Genomic DNA, 18,548 nt, shown 5'->3' with positions numbered 1-18,548 from the left:
CAGCCAGGTGTCTGTGTAAAGGACACATGGTTCGTCAAGGGATGTGATGTCAATCTCTTGTGGTAGGCGAGCACGACAAACAGGCTAGAAACTGAGGCAACAAAAGCCCCCTTCCTTTCCCTCAAGTGATAGAAAGCCTCCTATACAAATTCCCAGTACCCCAGAAGCCTTGAACAGGAAACTCAAGCAGTCGACGAAAACAGGCTGTTTGGTAGTTATTAGAGGGGGGGAGAGCTGCTTTTTTCCCATGCCAGTGCCCAGGGTATCAGATCCGCTTTTGTCTCGTTGACAACAACTCAAGACAATGGATGCAGAAAAGAAGCGCGGGCCGCCATGTTTTGGCACCATAGGGTACAACAAGAGCCATCCCACCGAAGAGGAACAAGGTGCAGTAAACGAACAGACCAAAAAGTGGTATAAAGAAACAGAAACTGCCAGTGCCTCATATGTCCGCGCTGACCCGTGCCACCAGTGGCAGAACGGGGCTAAAACGTGACAACGTCCACGCACATTAAGCAAGAGAAACGAAGAAAAGAAACAAAAGCCAATGCACGCTCATCAAGTAGGACCGGATAGATACCACAAAAAGAGGAAAAAGAAAAAAAAAAAGAAAAGAAAAAAAAAAAAAAGAAAGGAAGAGTCATGAATGTCGGCCGTTATGTCCACGAAAAATTTCCAAAAGACGTCATTAACATCATCGCTCAGATTAGAAAATCCATGGCCCTATCCATCATCATAAGAGTTTTCATCAACTTCGTTAAGTATTCGCCGCCAGCATACAGGACCAGCTGTCGTCCCGCCCACTTCCAGGTCGTTGGATGCGCGTCTCCGTTACAGTGGCGGGGGATAATACCCACCATCGAGCCGCGACGAGTACGACGAGGGGTATTCGGGATACGGTGGCGGTAGTGGTGGCGCGTAAGAGTCGTATGCGTCGTACTCGGGCGCCACATCGTACTGGGCAAACGAGGGGCGCGAGAACGACCTGGCGCGCGACCTCGCGCGCGACTTTGCGCGCGAAGTGGCGCGGGCTCGTGACGTGGGGAAGTCCACCCTGGTCCGGCGATCGTCGTGATCCATGTAAGATGACCTGTCGCTGGCCGTACGGATCTCGGCGTTGCCGCTCCGAGAGCTGAAGTTGATCTCGGCCCCATCCTCGCACTGCATCTCTGCGTTGCCAATCTTGAGCACCGCGCTCCCCTTCACGCGGACGGTGAAGTCCTCGTCATTGGGCGCGGTCGACCTCGTGGTCCGAGTGGTTGCCGATTGCCGGTAGTCGCTCTCATCGTGGCTTCCCGAGCTCCTGGTGGATCTACTGCTCGCACCACTCCTGCCTGCCTTTCGGAGGGTCTCCGCCGTCAACGGCATCTTTGGCCCGCCTACGACATCATCCTGGTAGCGGGCGGCCTGTCGCATTTTGTCCTCGTAAGCGCTACCGGAAGATGCCGACTGACCGCCGTAGTACGAATGGCGCCGGCGCCCTTTGGTAGCTACCTCGGTGTGGTAGTCCGGCCCATCATATCCGAGGTCGCCAAAGCTTGGACGCGGCTGGAAAGGGAACGGCGAGGAATACTCGTAACTCCCGGGTGCGAGTGGCGAGAGGTCACGGAAGAGGGGGTCGTCCAGATCAGCATCTTGATCCTCGAGATCGACCTTTCGCCTGACCGGCGTGGATGGCGGAGGGCGGAAGGCGAGTGCGGTCGGGCGGGCAGAGGAAGGCCTGCGGGGAGGGGGAGGCATCGCCTTCCTGTCGTCCTCAAATTTGGAGGCTTTCCGAGTCGTGGATGGCCGCCGGGCTAGCGCTCTATTCACAGATTCTTCATAGTCGTCGAACTCAATCGCGTGTGGAGGCGGCCGGAATCCCATTGCGGACTGCGGCCGAACGGAAAATCGAGACTCAAGAGGGCGGGCATAGTAGTCGGACGGCGGCAGCGGCTGCTGCATAATTAAAGGCGCGGGCGACGGCGGGCCGAACGGTGGCAGTGGGCCAGGTCCTGGCCCCGGCGGCCCCGGCCCCATCCACACAGGGGGAGGGTATGAGGTAGGCAAGGAAGAGCCGGGCGGTTGACTTGCATAGAATCGCGCATTGGAAGGCGGTGGTCTCGTAGGGCCGTAGAGGCTCGAAGGTCGTGAGGTCTGAGCCCGGGGACGGGAGGTTGCCGAGGTGACGACGGTTGGGTCAACCCCGTAGTAGACCGAATCATGGTCCCGTCCTGACATGCTCGGTGTTGTCTTCGCATGCTTGACCGGCGGTCGTGAGGCAGTCATGAGCGCCTTTTTGCTGCTCGAAACTGACTTGTCGCGGTCCTTGCTCGGCTTTTTGAGTGTGTCTCTCCGCGGATGCACCGTCGAGTCGGAGTCGGTGACGACGCTCGTGGTTACCGGCGAGGAAGAACCTTTCCTCGTCTTCTCCTTCCTCGCTCGCCCAGTGTTGGGTTGTTCTTTGGCTGGACTGCTCGGGGCAACCGACGATGCGTAGCGGTGCGTTCCCGCGATGATGTTCCCAGACTCGTCGGCGTCCTCGACAGACGCAACTATTGGCCTTTCTTGCCTCGACATGGCGGCGCGAGGCCCAGCTCGCAGGATAAGGGCGTGTGGTATAGCTCAGACCCGAGCGGAAAGGTCGCTGCACAAGAGGCAACGATGCCCCGGTTTGGTGGCCGCCAGTGCCAGGGAGGCCCAACTAGGTATCCAACAGCCGTTCGATAACGAAGGCACAGCGGTTCAGCGGTTTAGCGGTCTCGTAGCGGACAATGGTGGGCGTGAAGAAGGCACCAGCCTGTGCAAATAATAAATAACCAGTCGAGCGAAAGGGTGTCGATCTACATCAGACGACTGCGGAGTTGGGACGGCGCCAAAACTGGTTCGGTCGGTGGGCAGATAACGTTAGTTGGGGTGGAATCTTGGGATGAGCGTCAGGCTCCAGCAAAAAAGGTGCAGGGACGGGACCGGTGACGAGTTTTATTCCACTGCGGGGGGTGCAAGCAAATGCGACGAGCGGGAGTGGAGGAGGGACGGCATGGGACGACCAACCAGCAGGGGGCCGCTGCCTGGCTCGCCGGGAGCGAGACTTCTTTCTGGGGAATTGACAGCAAGCCGAGACGGGAAGACGGAAGGAGGGGCACCCCCCGGGGGGATTCTGAGAGGACGGGCAGGCGGCTCCTTCCAATTCCAATTCCCAGTTAACTAGCTACCTATCGATAAGTTGACGGATGCAGCAAGCAACGGGAACGGACCGGGTGATGAGCCGACACAACCTCTTTCTGTTTCGCTGGAGATTGCGCGAGCTTTGGGCAGTGGGCGATTTGCATCTAACAGCCACTACAGGCTGGCACTGTTCTGCCTATCTGACTGGGCTCTCACCATTGGAACTAAATATTCCGTAGTGCAGACGCGGTCATACCTTCCCAGCCATTCCGAGCATACCAACAGATTACCTTTCACAGTACAGGTAGTTAACCTAACGAGGGAGGGAAGCGAGGGAAGGCAACCGGTCGTGGGGGCATCGGCGCCGAGAGGGAACTCTGGTTATGGCTAAAGAGGTCCCGCCAAGACTAATTTCGGAGACTGCCGCTTACAAGTATTTACAATCGCCACGGGGTGAGCGGGGCCGCGACGGGGCCTCGACGACTTCGAGCAACATCAACAACGAACAATCGCAAAGACTTGTTGCAACAACTTTACGAAACCTCAACCAAATCGAAAAAAAAGAAAACGAAGTTAACCCTCACCCTAACCATAACCCTTACCCTAACCATAACCCTAACCCTAACCCTAACCAGCGGGGGGCTGGCGCCGCCCCCCGCACCCCCGGCGAACTAACCCGTGGCTAACCCGTGGCGATAGTGCAAACCCCTTGGCGGTCTTGGCGGGGTACTGACGCTGTAAAAACATTGCCGACAATTGGCCGAAATTAGTCTTGGCGGGACCTCTTTAGCCATCAGCGGAACTCTGGAATGCGGATCTCTCCAGCAACAACCCTGCAACCCTGCTCAGATCCAAAGTCACCCACATCCAAGATCTGCTGACCAAGGGCTCCAACTCTCCAAAATCTCCCCAGCAGGCAGACGGGGCAGCAGGGGAATCAGTTTGAGGCGGCCGAACAGCGGGGCTCTGCGCAACGCAGACGGTGTCCGTCTGACCGCTGTTGGTCCCACTGGCAATCGGCGACAGAGCGGAAAACGCTGGCAGCATCAGGTACTGCACTTGTGCGCTGCGGCGAGACTCGAGTGAGCAGGTCGCTTGCACACGTACGATGACTTGGGAGCTTGTGTGTGGTTGAAGCTCCACATGAGGCCTCAACCGGTGGGTATCCCAGTGGAGTCACTGGCTGTGAGCGCTGGCGGCGACACTGGATCGTGCAGGGCTGGAGGGCGGGAGAGCAAGGGAGAGCAAGGGAACACACCACGAAGCATGCTGGATCGGGATTGGGGCGAGGGCATGGCTCAAACGCAGACCACTGACCAGCTGGCGTTCCTTCGCGTCTCTCCTTCGCTTGGGCCGCCGCCGTTGGGCCTTCGTGCCCGACCCTGTCCTTGGGTACCAACTCGCGAGGCACAACGTTAACGGCGAAAGCCGTTACCAAAACCGGCTGCGAACGGTTGTTGAACACTTCCTGAGTTTCCGGCGCCTTCACAGTTGGGAGCAGTTTTTTTTGTCTTCTCACTAGCTGTTTGATGGGGATTGCAATGGAATGGCCGGGGCCAGTTGGCTCGGGCCGCGGACAGACCACCAACATGGCATATCGAATGACGTCTTGCCAATGGCGAGAGACCCCCTGATCGCAGCTCCCCGTCCGGGCATCGGCAGGCAAGCAGCTCGCCAAAACACACATTTTCGCTCGAGGCTCAAGCACACGCGACCCAATCAACACGTGTCTCCTAGGAGGCATTGTACCTGTACCGAGTGCGGAGTACTGTCAGTAACGGTAAAGATTCGGAGGCCGGTTCGTCGCCCCAATCTTTGTCATGCTTCCGTTGCAGGGTTTCGGGAGGAATAGCCTCTCTCCGGACGGGCTTCTTGACCATCCGGATGAAGCTCGGGCCGTGGCAGTCATGCTGAGGACGGTGATTTGGTGATTCGCGTGGCTGGTTACCTTGCAGCGAAGCGCTGCGAGATGCCGCTTGTGCGTCGTGGGTGCCGAGATCGAATCTGGAGTCCTGGAGGCTCCGTCACTCGTCGCTGCCCTCGCATCGCGATGTGAATCATTCGATGTGGAGGGTGGATTAGGCAGCCTGGTCATCTGCCTGCCCGGCAATACGACTGAGCGGGGCCACCATGCAGGTACGTCGCGGGCTCTCAACTCCCTTCAGCCAGCATGAGTGGACATTCTCCGTGAAAAATCGGCCGGCGACGAACTATCTGTCCCAGCTTGCGCAGCTCCGGTGAGCGTCCTCAGCTCAGAAAGATGGAGCGGCTCCTTCGGCAAGTGCTCGTCATTCCCAATGGGGCAGTGGATAGTCAGATGGCAGAGATAGTGGTTCCCATTCCCAGTCTGGTCTCAGCTCAGCCTGCTGGGCGTTGTCACGCGTCGAGTCAGTGCAGGCATTCACGAGTTGAAATTCCATCGAGGTCCGCCACCAAGTTCCGTCCTTCCCGGGCTTATTCTTGATAAGTCCCCCCCCTTTTCAGATATTTTCAGACATGATCCCCCCCCTTCGCCTCCCCGTGATGCGTTTTTCCTTCCCACAAGTCCGCTAATGGCCTTGGAAATCCTCTCACACAAGGGCGCGGGGGCGTAGCAATTACGACCGGCCGCCCACACACACACACACACGAATAAGTTGGTGTGGGAGGACACCTTCCATGTACTGCCCCGCGGAAAACGAGAGTCGTCACCTTCGTTGACCGATGACTTGCCCGAAGTGGTGACCGCACGAGTAATTTGCCATACCGCTGTTGCGAGGCTGGCGCGGCATCAGGCCGGGTGTGCCTAGCGCTTGAGCTCAGTTTCATACATATCTGCCCGGCGTGCCCGTTCTCAACTGGCCACTTGCCTTTGTACTTCACCCCTTTTCCTTTTGCGCATCTCATAGAGTCGCACAGCATCCGGGGACACGGAACTCGTCGTTCTCTCCGACACTCGCTTCTGACAGGACACTTCTGAGCCGGCCTGGCCGGCGATGGTCGATGTCCACTCGGTGCACACACACGGTCCTACTTCCGGGCCTTCGTTATAGCCGCCGTCTCCTTGGAGACGCTCCGGTATTTCTGGTTCTTTTTCTCTTGACTTCTTCTGTATTCTTCCAGAGTGGACACCGAAGAGATGCCTTCCTCGAAGTCTTCGATGCAGCATCCGGTTTGGGATGCGTGGCTGCCTAGGCAGGCCCTCCTGCAGCCCAGCATCGAGCACAACGACGCCGAGATCGAAGACCTGGACTCGGCCAAGACGGACGAAAATCCCCTCATCTACTTCCCGACGCCTACCAGTCCCCCTTTCGCGGACGGGGAAGGGATGGATTTCGATATGGACTTTGACGCTGGAATCGAGGACGCCAAACACCCACCTCCAATTGTGAGGAGCGTCAGCCCATCGAGCCTCGCCGGCCTCAGTCGGCCGCCTCCGCGACCGCCCACGCCGCCGAGGTCGCCTGCAACTCCTGACCTGGAGTACGACCTATCTGCAACCCCGGACGACCACGAAGAATACGATTATATGGACTCTTCCTCGCCGCCCAGGCACGCAGATACGTTGAGCCTGTCCCGTCGTCTCAAGGACAAGTTCAGGGGCCACACCAAGCACGAGGCCGGCAGCCCAGACAGTCTGGCGCCCCCGGCACCGCCGCACTCCCCGCGCGGCCGCGCCGTGAGCCGGTCGGGCCCGAAGCCTATCGCTGCGTCTACCGGGGCCGGTAGTAGTACTCGGGCAAGGCGAGCCAGGAATACGCCGTCGCGTCTTTCACCGCATGCCTGGCGAGAGCCGAGCCCCGACGTCTGGGCCATCGAGGAGCAACCGGAGGAGGAAGAGTTGAGCAGCGAGATGGGAAGCAGCAGCTTTATGGAGGATGGAACGGAGGCGATGAGGACGGTAGACATCCCGGCTGCAAAGCCAAAGAAGAAGGTTCGGTTCGTGCTGCCTGCCATGGAGGATGACAGGGGCGCGCTCTAGATTGGGCATACGTGGTTTGGGTGGGTCAAATCTGCATTGTGCTTCGCATAACATGGCGTTGGGTGGGTGGATGGTGCGGTCTTGCGTTCCTTCTTCCGAAGAGGCTGCTTGATTTGAACTTGCATCTTTAATGGTTCGGAGGACACTTGTAGTGTATTGCAGTAAAGTATCTTGCATTAATGGACATGGACCTTACAGCTGAACTTGCGAGCTCGCTGAGTCATTAAGACTCATGCCTCCCTTGCATGGGTGTCCGAGTTATTTAGGGGCTTGATCCGGCCAACGATCGCTTCAATACGACGCCCAAATCAAGAATACGGTTGTTGTTATTCTCGAGGTGGACTTGACGTCGAACCTCTCGATATCCTGATCCTGGCTCCGTTGCAGGCGGCAGGCGGAGCCTCTTCATCTCCACTGCCGAACGGGATTTGATTTGACGGCCCGAAAGTGGTTGCATATGCAGCCTCAAGACACGGTTGTCTCCGAGTAAGCCGCTTGGTTGAACAACTTGAGCAATCTGAGCCCAGCTGCATGCTGACAAGTTAGTCCAGTTATCCTCTGAGAGCTTCACTCCCCTCTGTAGACACACTGCCGTACCATCATCCTCGGGACACGATCCTACACCGACTCTTTTCATAGCCAATGTTCCTGTCGGTGACATCGCGGCGTGCTGGTGGCCCGCCATTTACACTTTATCCTCCCCGGTCAAACGGTGGGGTCACTGAATGGCACTTTCGGTGCTGCTCCACCGCGGGAATCCATGATGATGTCAAGGCCCGCCTCGAAAATCCGGCCCAGCCTTACGGGGAAGCTGAGTGAGCGGAATGAGCATTCGTCGAAACGCGCCGAAAGCCTGCAGCAAGATCTCGTTTGCCATAATCATATCATGAACACAACCTTCTCTGCAGCAGCCAGGTTTTCGGACATCGTTGGCGCGACTTCCAAGGCGGAAGCAGTTGCGACGGCCCAGCCACAACCCGAGGTGTGTCGAATGAGACAAGTGGCTGCGCCAATGCGCACTCGAGGGCCTTCCCGCTTCCAATTGTCGCTGCTGCTGACCTGCGCAGCTGACGGGTCGGACACCACTTGGCGGTGGCCGCACCTTCCCCACCACGGCAAGCTGGTGCGGAAGCCTGGCCTGGCCTTGCCGCAGCGCGATGCTGATTGGTCTGGTCGGCCTGTTGGAGGCTTTGGGCCAAGGAAGCGATGTGCTGCAAGGGTGTGGCAGGGTGGCGAATCCTCCCTTGGTAGGTTGTTTACCTTGGCGCTGCAACCAGTTGTTTTGTTATCGTCATTGGCGCACCTGGCCGGATTGCGGCGCTGTGCTTGAGGGAGAGAGAGAGAGAGAGCTTCAGCAACGCATGACAGTTTTTTTCGCTCTTGACCGTCTTCGACGAGGACAAGCCGGTGCAGAGTCGGGCCTCAGGTCGCCCAGAAAGCTAAACAAGGCACCTTTTCTTTGCCGCCTTGCTTGGGGTCCTCTGAGAGCTGTCCCGCAGCCCGGCGAATGCTTCCGTGCGAAGCTTCCTGCAGCCATCCGAATTGCCAAGCTTTCCTGGGAAGAGTGCCGCAAGTCTTGTCACCCGTTTCCCTCTGCGCGACATCAACCTCAATTGTGGCATTTAAGACAGAGTGTCATCTCTAGTGTAGTTGGTCGCATTCCTGAGCAACGCAGCTCTCGGACAGATCCGGCTTGGACTGGAGTTCGTCGGTATGCGGCTCACCTCGGTGACCTAGGTAGGTTTGGACCCGTTTCCCCGGTTATTGTTTGTTGACTGTCTCCCAAAATGCCGAACCCCATCTTCACACAGCGGCCGGCATCCGATTGGCGGTCTCTTGGGGTCTCGACCAGCGGATGCTTCAGTGGTCAACCAAAAAAAGCTTCAAAACTCACGTCATGTCACATCTACCGTGTGGATTTCCCAGGTTGAGGGATGCAGGCTGTTAACAGAGACAGTTCCTCCTTGCCTGCTAGGACCATGTCACCGGCGAAAGAAGACGAACCGCGCTTGGCCGACCCAGTGACACCACGACGGACCTCGGCCGCCAAACATGGCAATGCGACAACCCCGGCGAGTAGACGGGCCTCTGCCCAGGCGCGCGCAACTCCGAAGAGCGCGCCCGCTGCGACTGGCCAAAACCCATCCCACAGGAAGAAGCCCGAACCGACCTTGCTAGGGGACTTCTTTCTTGGCCGTCCCTCTCCGGCGCGGGTGGCGGCTCAGCGAGAGGCTATGCGGCACCGGCGGAAGAGCATGGCGGCCGATGCTGCGAACGTGCGGGAGGAGCTGCGCCAGGAAATGCGGGCAGCGGCTGTGCGAAGGCTTCAGCAGCCCGGCGGCGTGACAGAGCGAGTCAAGGCATGGCAGAAGGCGAACGCGGCCGCAATGAAGCAGCAGGGCGGCGGCGTGCCGCACGCTGAGGATGCGGCGAGTGAACCAACCGAGGTTGCCGTTCATGTTCCCGCTGAGAGTGTGACAGAGGAAGACCGGGTGCGCATCAAGATGCGACAGAAGCCGAAGAAAAAGAAGGTCAAGGCGGAGCGCTCGGAGGAAAAAGAGAACCTGGGCGATGGGGACGGGGAGGAGACGGAGCGGGAGCAGCTGGCTGGCCGCGATTCCGGAGTGGCTTCCAAGGCGCCGCCGTTGGTCAAAAACGCGCCCAAGAAGAGGATCGTTAGTGACGACAATTGGATGAAGCGCAGGAAAGGGGGAAGCCCACCGCGAGCCGCCCCGCCGAAACCAAAAGCCGAGGGAAGCCCGATGCCGCTACCAAAGGACTTCCTGCAACGAACGGCGCAGAATCCCTCGGTGCAAAGCAAGATCAAGGACTGGGCTGAGAGAGTGGAACTTCCTGACCCGCAACCACCCCGAGTCAAAAGGTCCCGCCACAGAAACTCAGGCGCAACGGTGACTGTCGAGGCAGACGCTCCGAGTATGCCGGCATCTGAGCCCGACACACCGGCCCCGCCGCCGCCGCCGGCTGTCGACGGCATCCGAGTCAAGCCCATGAAGCCAAGCAAATCAAAGTCTGATACCGACGACGGCATTCGGGTGACTCCCTTGCGAAAGAAAGAGCCACCAGATGATGGAATCCGAGTGCGGCCCGTTGAGGCAAAACTCCCAGATGATGGCATCCGAGTCCGGCCGATCGACGATCCGTTACTGGATGATGATGTTCGAGAGCATTCTGCTGGGCAGACGCCCACTGAAGACCTCTCCATCCATCCTCAGCCGTCCAGGCTGACATCCCCGGAGAGGAACACCGGAGCTCCAAGCAGGAGACGGGAGCGTTCTCCGGATGACGTGATTGAGGTCATGGAAGAAGCCGAGACCGAAATCGAGACTCCTACTAAGAGAAAAGCGTCTCGGCGGCGGATGAGGCAGCGGAACCGTAGCCCAAGTCCAATCTTGCGTACGGTCGAACCGGCAGGGGATCAGCATTCAGAGTCTGAGACAGCGCGCCACATCCCTCCCAGAGACGGCTCCGACGACAATTCTGAGATAATAGCCCCGACTGTTTTGGGGAACAAGTCACTGGCGGATATTCCGTTTGGATATTCGGCCTTTAGTGAACTCGATTTGCCATTGGGAGCCGATGGGCGAACTACCACCAAGAAGCCAAAAGCTCAACGGAACCCAAGCTTTAAGGCGGTGCCAAAGGTGTTTAAGAAAGTTGTGACGGGCGCCAAGGACATCATTCAAGAGATGGCTGAGCCTCCGAGGCCTGTCGTGGCAAATCAACCGCAGAGCATTGAGTCGTGGCTCAACGGTACGGTGGACCCGTTCGTGGAGCTGGCGCCAAAGGAACCGGCCGTCAAAGAACCAAAGCCCGAGGAACCGGCGCCGAAAGCCCAGGTAAACACCAGGGAGTTGACTCCGGAAGCGCCGAAATTGGCATCGGATATCAAAAAGCAGCCATCACCGAGGCCGCCGTCTCCGGGCCAGCGAAAAGAGACACCCGTCTCCTCGGCGCCCAAAAAACCCGAGCCGGCAAAGGAGCCCGACTCGCAACGAGAAGAGAGCGACACGACTCCTAGAAAGGCAAAGTCTCCGGTTACTCAATCGACGGCACTGAAAAGGAGACGGGCAACTAGGGTCGCCCCCTCCTCGGCCAAGTCTGGTGGTAGGAAGCCATTTCGAGAGCTGCTGAAGGAAGCTTTCCGTGGAGAGTCTGGGGGGCACAAGCTTCCACCAACCGTGTACCCTAGCTGCGAAACCGACGACGACAAGGGGAGCTACTCTGGAGAGGACAATTGGGAGTCCGCAGACGAGAGAGACCGCTCCAACGACCCAGGCAAGAGGCCTGCCTCATCCGACTACTCTTCCGCGTACTTCTCGTCCACTTACGATTCCACCCTCTCCTCCGACCTGTCAAGCCAATCTCCTCCGCGAAGAAGACCGCCAACCAACGGCGTTCATGAGCTGTCGACCATCGTGTCTGAAGAACCCTTCAGCACGACCGGCTCAGAGACGCGCTCTGATGTCTCTCAAACAACCGTCACCCAGACGACGGCTTTCACCAAGTCGACCGGGGTCACTAGACAAGAGAGTCGAAAGCCGAGCCTCAAGCGCCGCCTCACCAAGCACTCCGATCTGGTATCTGTTCTCTCCCTGCCAGACAACGGCCAGTTGGTCCCACCGAGCAGGTCGAAGAGTATCAAGTCCTCGCGGAGCATTCACCGTCGGCCCAGCAGAGCGAGCAAGAGCAATCTCGACAAATTACTCGACGAATTCGCCGACGATGAGCATTTCTATGGGAGGGAATTGAAGACGCTGGTTGACGGCGTGATTCCGGTGTTGTTGAGGGATGTGACGAATGGCGAGGCCAAGGTTCCACAGGCGGACGCAATGGCGAAATCCGTCGTGAACATGGGTATGGCCCTCGAGAAGCTAAAAGCCTTCCATCAGCGGGTGCCGCTCGCGGATATTGACGCCCTTTTCCTTTGGCTTGAGGATGTCTCGCCAATCTATGACAACTACCTGGACGTCTGGCGGCTCGGTTTCCAGGGGTTGGTTATCAACCTTGCGCCAAAACATGGGAGGTTCGACGACAACGACTCGCTCCTGAATGCGGTTTCGTTAAATGAGGATGGTGATGTTATTGGGGAGAACGGCGAGCGGGTGGATGTTGCATTCCTCCTCAAGCGGCCCTTGATCAGGGTCAAGTGGATGGTCAAGTTCCTCAAGGTGAGTTCATCCCTTGCGCTGTCCCGGACGACGAGGAGGACTTGTGTTGACCTCAGATGTGAAGGCTGCTGCGGCAGTCACTGCAACTCCCGAGGCTGAGCGTTTGCTCTCAGTCTTCGCGGCCCTCCAGGAAAAGGCTCGTAGACGGCATCGGGAAGAAACAGCTCGGATGATGGACGAAGATGCGAATAACACGGACACTACCCGTTGCCGAGACCTGAGGAATCTTCTGCCGCTTGGCGGCGTCATGATGAACCGAACACGCCAGGTCGCCGCCCTCGACGTTTTCTCCCTTGACTTAGACCACTCAAGTGGTCAGAGGCTGGAGTGCCAGGTCGAGATGATCTTCAGGGATAACCCAGCGGTCCCTAGTGACAAGGGAGACATCCTCATCCGAGAGATCAGTAACAACGCGCGGTCATGGCTCCTGTTCCCACCTGTGCCCAGACAGAACATCTCCGCCCGACTCGGTGATGACAAATACAGCCTGGTCGCCATGATACGAGGCACCCATAATGGGAACGAATGGTTCGAGCTGCTCAAGCTCTCTACGAATGATGAGGAACAGGTCGAGTACTGGTTGCGGGTTTTGGGAAGCCATCCATTACCACCAGCGGCTCGAATTAGGTCCAGTGGTGTGGTGCAAGAAGCATCATCACCTAAATCTGGCTCGACGGATGTTCCGGTGGGTGAGCGCAGACACAGCATGTCTGCTCTGGAGTTCTCAGACAGCGAGAGACCCAACACATCATCCCGGCATCGCACGCAGCAGGACGACGGCGCTGCCCCCCAGGCTTCCTCAGCCGACACGTCCCCCGCCAGGACGCCTACTAGGGAGAACTACCCGCAAAACAGCGCTGAGGACGATCGACGACGACCTTCGTGGGAGACTCCATTCAATACTTCTCCGAAGATTGTGCGGCCGCTGCCCAATACAACGCCGTATCGTGAGGACGGCGCTCCTCCGCCGCCCATCCACCGCACCTTTGGCCCGAAGAGCCCCGGCTTGCTCTCTCCTCCGGTAGAAATCGGTCCCCAGGCTCGATTGAAACGTCGGATGTCTTCGCCGCTGAAGCACGAATATCATCCGTCCGACGTGTCCTCCGAGAGCTCGAGCTCTGTGAGCGATGACGATTCCGAGTCTTCCCAGTCTTCCAGCGATGACTTGGACGAGGATGAAGTGCCGGACACCATCCCGGGATACAGCATCAAGGAGACCGACGCGGCCCCGGTTGAGTCGGTCGTCTCGGAAAACAGCATCACTCCATCCAACTCGGCTTCTCAAGTGGCTGTTGCCCATGAAAACAACGCAAAGCCGGAGAGGCCGATGCAACAATTTGTCGCTTCGGTCTCGTACTGGTCCAGCAGGAAGGGTATGTGGAGGGATATCAACAACGGCAAATCCGCTTCAGTCGTGGTCCGTCCCGGCTGCATGGAAGTGCACTATCTCGACGAGCAGTATTCCAATCGGCAAGCGTACCCGCTGCAGTCGTCGGGCACATCCGAGGTTGACAATAGTAACAAGGATGCTGGGAGCGTTGTACCCCTTGTTGTTCTGGTTCTGACGCCGGTGGTTATGATCCGCCGTAGCACAGCCCTTGACCTCGAGGTCCGCAGCCCAGCATCCCCGGAGGCGAGGTTGAAGATTGAGGCCAACATGTTCCGTTTCCGTACGGCAACCCAGGACGAGGCTAAGGAACTCTACGAGGCGGTACACATCAGCCGCTTGAACAATGCTAGGTACATTCAACTCAGCGAGGAGGCACGCGTGCGGTCGTTCGGGCAGATGCAGGCGGCGCCCGGCGAAGGCAGCGCAGACGGTGATGGCTCCAGCCGTCGACGGAGCTGGTTCGGCCGCAAGAACAGCTACCGCGCATCGACCCGCGCCCCCAGCGTCTCGCAGGGCAGCGTTTCCACCACGATATCGGCGGCCAGCTTTCTCAGACGCCTGATGGGCGGCGGCGACAACACGTCGTACAACATTGACGAATCCACGCTCGACAAACAACGACCAGCCTCGGCAGCTCCCGGCGGCGGCAGCCTCTACACGTCGAGCTCCGCCTCGGGCTCGGGCTCCTCGACGCCGCCGCGCAGCGCATCGGTCTCCCTCTCGGGGTCAGGCAGCCACAGCCAGAGCCGGTGGAGCTATGGGCTCGCGAAGCCCTTCTCGCCGGACCAGCCGCTCGAGATCCGGTGCCACCTCAACGTGCAGAACAACCGGTGGCTTGACAAGGGCAACTGCGTGCTGCACATCAGCCGGCCGCCGCCGGGCGTCCGGCAGGAGCTGCCGATCTACCACGGGCTGGAGAAGCGCGTCATCGTCACGCACGCGACGAAGAGGAGCGGCGACCGGCCGCTCATCCTGCTGGATGCCGTGCTGGGGTCCAAGTGCTTCAGCATGCTGGGCACGAAGGGGATCATGTGCAGCGTGTGGGAGAACCTGCGGGACGAGGAGGGCAATGTCGGGGTCGTGCCGCGGCACGGCGTGGTGGGCGGGAAGGTCACCAAGTGGTGTTTCCAGTGCAAGAGTGTGCAGCAGGCGGGGTGGATTATGAAGCTGCTCACGTCGGAGGTGCCGGGGCTGATGATGGGTTAAGGGACATTGCTCAGGAGTTGGGAGTGGCTTGGAAAGGGACAGGGACAGCGAAAGGAAAGGGATGCATCGATTGGAGGGGAGGCTGAGCGACTAACGGTTGGATGAATGTGGAGTCATTGAGCAGGCAGGCGCGAGGGATGGATATGAGGCTGTGAGGGGATCTGGGAACTGGATTCAGCTGCGTTCTGCTTGTCATGTCCTCTTCTTCCATTTGTTGCTTTCTATTCCGTACACTATACCCGTGTCTGGCGATAGACTTGCTTCACTGGTTGCGTGAGCGGGTTTTGTTTGGCTTTGTCAAGGGCATTGATAACCGGGGATAATGTCTCTTTGAATGGCATTCCATTGCATTGGAAGATCGCTATTGCTGCATTGCGCTTGGTGGGATTGCTTTTCAGCCATTGTATTGTGCAGCGTTATTATTGCATTGTACGGAATATTTACGGAATACTTGTCCCTCAAACAGGAACAGCTGAAGTGGGTCTGGGGCTGGAGGCAGAATGATAGGTAGTGGTTGGTCAAAGCATCCCTGTCAGGCCAAGCGAGCCAAGCTGCCAACTCTGCAATGCCACGAACAACGCGGTTCCCCTGCGCGACCGCTCCCAAAACTGACTCTTATTATCATCGCGAAGGACCTGCTTGACCTCGAGTGTGCCAACATCGTGGTCGCGCGACAGCCCAACAACAACAACAAAGATCGCCAGTTGCAGTGTCTTCCTGCAGAGTGAATTGCGCTGGATAGCAACCGCTCAACTAGTCGCACCCTTCACCTCGTTCTCCGCGCCGCGACCCGGCGCAACCACCTTCGCCATGGCAGATTACAGTTCCATGAAGGTGCCCGAGCTGAAAAAGTTGCTCACCGAACGGGGCCTTCCTCACACCGGCAACAAGGCCGACCTCATTGCTCGCCTCACTGAGGACGACAAGCAGAAGGCGGCCGATGCCGCGAAGCCGCCGGCCGGTAAGCCTCTCTAGTTCTTATTGTCTTCATCGTCGCTCGATCGAGCGACCGACAACGATTAAGAATCTAACTGCCCAAATGAGTACCCGCTGACTAACCACGACGCGTCGCTAGACTCCAAAGCCCAGACTGCCGCCGAGGACGAGATTGACTACGAGGACGACGACCTCCCGACAACCAAGAAGGACGCCGCGGCCGAGAAGCCTGCCGCGGCCACTACCACCACCGGCACCGCAACCACCGAAACAACCAAGGCCGAAGCCGCTCCCGCGGCGCCCAAAACCGGCGACGCCAAATCCACCACCGAACCCGCCAGCACCGCTGAGCCCGCCGCCGCCGCCGCCGCAGCCGCCACAGCGCAAGAACCCACCACCACGACCGCCGCCACCACCGGCACCGCCGCCGCCAAGCCAGTCTTCACGCAGAACCTCCCGCCGACCGACGCCAAAACAGAAGCGGAGAAGCGCGCCGCGCGCGCCGCGCGCTTCGGCGGGAACGACGCGCAGGCGTCCGAGGAGGCCAAGAAGGCGGCGCGGGCGGCGCGCTTCGGCATCGCCAACGACAGCGTGTCGGCGCTGGACAGCGCGCTGCCGGACCGCGCGCCGGGCCGGAAGCGCGGGCGCGCCGACGACGAGTCGGGACGCGGGAATAAGAGGGTCAATCGGGGTGGGCGGGGTCAGGGGCAGCGCGGTGGTCGGAGGCAGGGCGGGCGCGGGGGTGGTCAGAGGAGTGGTGGTGGTGGTGGCGGCGGCGGAGGTGGAGGTGGTGGTAGGATTGCGGATGACCCGGTGGAGAGGGCCAAAATGGAGGCGCGGGCCAAGAGGTTCGCTGCTGCTGCTTGAGCGGCCGGCCGGCCGCGGCTCTTGTGGAACCTCACTGGGATCTCATTGGGATCTCAAGTCGAGATCCTCCCAGGTGGCTGATCTCTTCTTGCCTTCCCATGTCCCTTCTGTTTTTTTTCTTTGTTCCTTTGTCGTCCGGATGTGAGTGATTCAGGTTCCTACCTCTCTCGTGTCCGTCCACCATTTGGTTTTCTTCCCAGAAAGAGCACCCGCAGCTATTTGCGAGCTTAGCGAGGGTGTGAACAGCTAGACTGAGTAAGAGACGGACGGGATGGGAAAGGGGGAAGAAGAGAACTCCCGATTTGTAACCGTGCCGTCGCGCCAGTTGTTTCTTCTCTCATTTACTTTCTTATGTCCAGGACATTCTTCTGTCCAGGACATGAGTCCAGATTCTGAGGTTATACAGGTAGTAGTAGGAGATCACGGTAGGGAGGAAGGCGTTAGGGTTTGGCTCCTGATCCCTAAGTCCTTGAGCTTTTTGACGCTCCGTCTTCGTGTTTCCGCTCTGCTTTTGCTTTGTTCCGTTTACTGCCGTGCAAACGCCTTTCCTCCAGTGGTCCCTGATCTGGCCTTTTGCTGTTGTTGAAGGTTTGGGCCCGGAACATGGTGGGTAACGAGAATGGAGAGCCTGACAGTCGAGCTCCTTTACAACTTGCGGCTTGACATAGGAAGATACCTCACTGCTTCTCGAGTCCTACGGGGAACCAGTCGATCGGGTGGGTGACATGCGCTTGGGGGAACAGTGGATATGCGCCAGTATTTCGGAGCAGGATACCCCCTTTTCCGCCCTGAGTCAGATTTTCGAAGAAATGGCAACAGAATTTGAAGGATCGACATGTCGGAGCACACATCCTTTCCTCTCCAGCTGGTGGCACGCATGCTTGGGACTAGCGAGTATGTGGGCTTGCCGGGCGTGTGCATGCTGCACACCATAGTGCTTGCAGACGGATAGTAGCTGCATCTTCTGCAGGCAATCACCTGCGCCGAGGACTGGTCGAGTGTCGCTGAGAACGGCGGACCGGGTTGACTTCTCATCACAGGAGTCGTTAGTTGCTGTCCGTGCTGCAGGGCAAGTGCACAAATGAGAAACACCCCCGCGGCAGCAGCAACGTAATGGCTACTATGTAAGCGCCAGAAAGATGGCCCTCATCGCGGAGATGGTTACATCGTAGCACGTTTCTGGTTAGCTACGCATGCGGAAGACGAGCGCTTTTGAAGCGGATAGGCCCAGAGGTATCACATCCCCGATCCGGAGGATTGACGTGCAGGCTTCGAGAGTCACTGGACCTCCGATGAGTATCGAGGGGCGCATGATGCTCTGCTCCATATAGCTGAGAGCTTGGGAATATCGGAGGCGACCAGAGAAAGCATTGGCCGACAGGAATGCTGACCAAGCTACTCAGCTTGCCAATATCAAGGGAAGCCAGTCGGACACCGGGCGGGACGGACCATGATTGGCATCCGTAATCACAAACCACGAACGGGACGGGGCGCCCGCCGACCTCTAGACTATTCCAGGGGACGGAAGGATGGGCATACGGAGACATGGTGATGATTCGCGGGGATGAAGTGCGGGAGCAGGGTGCAGGGGTTGAAGGCGGGCCTCCGTATGCCATTGCGTAGCCGGGCAGCCCCTGGACACGCCGGCTGTCATCACCCTGCCCAGTGAGAGGCCTAGTCGGGGGAAGCCGACAAGCGAGAACCGCGCTTCTCTTGCACGCAGAGACGAGTCTGTCAGCCGCGTATGCTGCGCAGGTGAGATCCAGAGCCAACATTCGCCCAAGGGGAAAGCACACAGTGAGCGATTCTAGCATCCGGACGAGCCATCAACGGGCGACCCCATTAAAAGTAC

General features: G+C 58.6%; 5 protein-coding genes across 5 annotated transcripts; 4 read left to right on the top strand and 1 right to left on the bottom strand.

The window, feature by feature from the left end:
• Positions 1-589: 589 nt before the first annotated feature.
• Positions 590-3,058, bottom strand: THITE_2108169 (uncharacterized protein). The gene is made up of 2 exons (XM_003649515.1): positions 3,034-3,058; positions 590-2,860 (listed from the first exon to the last, which is right to left on the bottom strand). The coding sequence occupies exon 2, from the start codon at positions 2,557-2,559 to the stop codon at positions 832-834; it is 1,728 nt and encodes a 575-aa protein (XP_003649563.1). The 5' UTR covers positions 2,560-2,860; positions 3,034-3,058; the 3' UTR covers positions 590-831.
• A 3,034-nt stretch (positions 3,059-6,092) lies between these two features.
• Positions 6,093-7,239, top strand: THITE_2108168 (uncharacterized protein). The gene has a single exon (XM_003649514.1). The coding sequence runs from the start codon at positions 6,266-6,268 to the stop codon at positions 7,106-7,108; it is 843 nt and encodes a 280-aa protein (XP_003649562.1). The 5' UTR covers positions 6,093-6,265; the 3' UTR covers positions 7,109-7,239.
• Positions 7,240-7,871: 632 nt separating this feature from the next.
• On the top strand, positions 7,872-8,551 carry THITE_112924 (uncharacterized protein; the record flags this gene model as incomplete). Its single annotated transcript, XM_003649513.1, has 3 exons — positions 7,872-8,090; positions 8,176-8,355; positions 8,477-8,551. 3 exons carry the CDS (start codon positions 7,872-7,874, stop codon positions 8,549-8,551), a joined length of 474 nt encoding a protein of 157 aa, XP_003649561.1.
• A 205-nt stretch (positions 8,552-8,756) lies between these two features.
• On the top strand, positions 8,757-14,898 carry THITE_2108166 (uncharacterized protein). The gene is made up of 3 exons (XM_003649512.1): positions 8,757-8,845; positions 9,066-12,297; positions 12,362-14,898. The coding sequence occupies exons 2-3, from the start codon at positions 9,088-9,090 to the stop codon at positions 14,891-14,893; spliced, it is 5,742 nt and encodes a 1,913-aa protein (XP_003649560.1). The 5' UTR covers positions 8,757-8,845; positions 9,066-9,087; the 3' UTR covers positions 14,894-14,898.
• A 671-nt stretch (positions 14,899-15,569) lies between these two features.
• On the top strand, positions 15,570-16,696 carry THITE_162738 (uncharacterized protein; the record flags this gene model as incomplete). Its single annotated transcript, XM_003649511.1, has 2 exons — positions 15,570-15,854; positions 15,969-16,696. The coding sequence occupies exons 1-2, from the start codon at positions 15,704-15,706 to the stop codon at positions 16,694-16,696; spliced, it is 879 nt and encodes a 292-aa protein (XP_003649559.1). The 5' UTR covers positions 15,570-15,703.
• Positions 16,697-18,548: the final 1,852 nt, after the last annotated feature.

Source organism: Thermothielavioides terrestris, chromosome 1 (assembly GCF_000226115.1).
Source record: "Thermothielavioides terrestris NRRL 8126 chromosome 1, complete sequence".
NCBI classification, from domain to species: domain Eukaryota; kingdom Fungi; phylum Ascomycota; class Sordariomycetes; order Sordariales; family Chaetomiaceae; genus Thermothielavioides; species Thermothielavioides terrestris.
This window is presented reverse-complemented; position numbering and strand designations above follow the sequence as displayed.

What these genes read in the sequence shown, in the direction of transcription:
- THITE_2108168 (XM_003649514.1), top strand. Translation starts at nt 6,266, where the DNA reads ATGCCTTCCTCGAAGTCTTCGATGCAGCATCCGGTTTGGGATGCGTGG.
- THITE_2108169 (XM_003649515.1), bottom strand. Translation starts at nt 2,559, where the DNA reads ATGTCGAGGCAAGAAAGGCCAATAGTTGCGTCTGTCGAGGACGCCGAC.
- THITE_2108166 (XM_003649512.1), top strand. Translation starts at nt 9,088, where the DNA reads ATGTCACCGGCGAAAGAAGACGAACCGCGCTTGGCCGACCCAGTGACA. An exon ending in GGATGGTCAAGTTCCTCAAG is followed by an intron (nt 12,298 to 12,361) that starts GTGAGTTCATCC and finishes TCAGATGTGAAG; the next exon opens with GCTGCTGCGGCAGTCACTGC.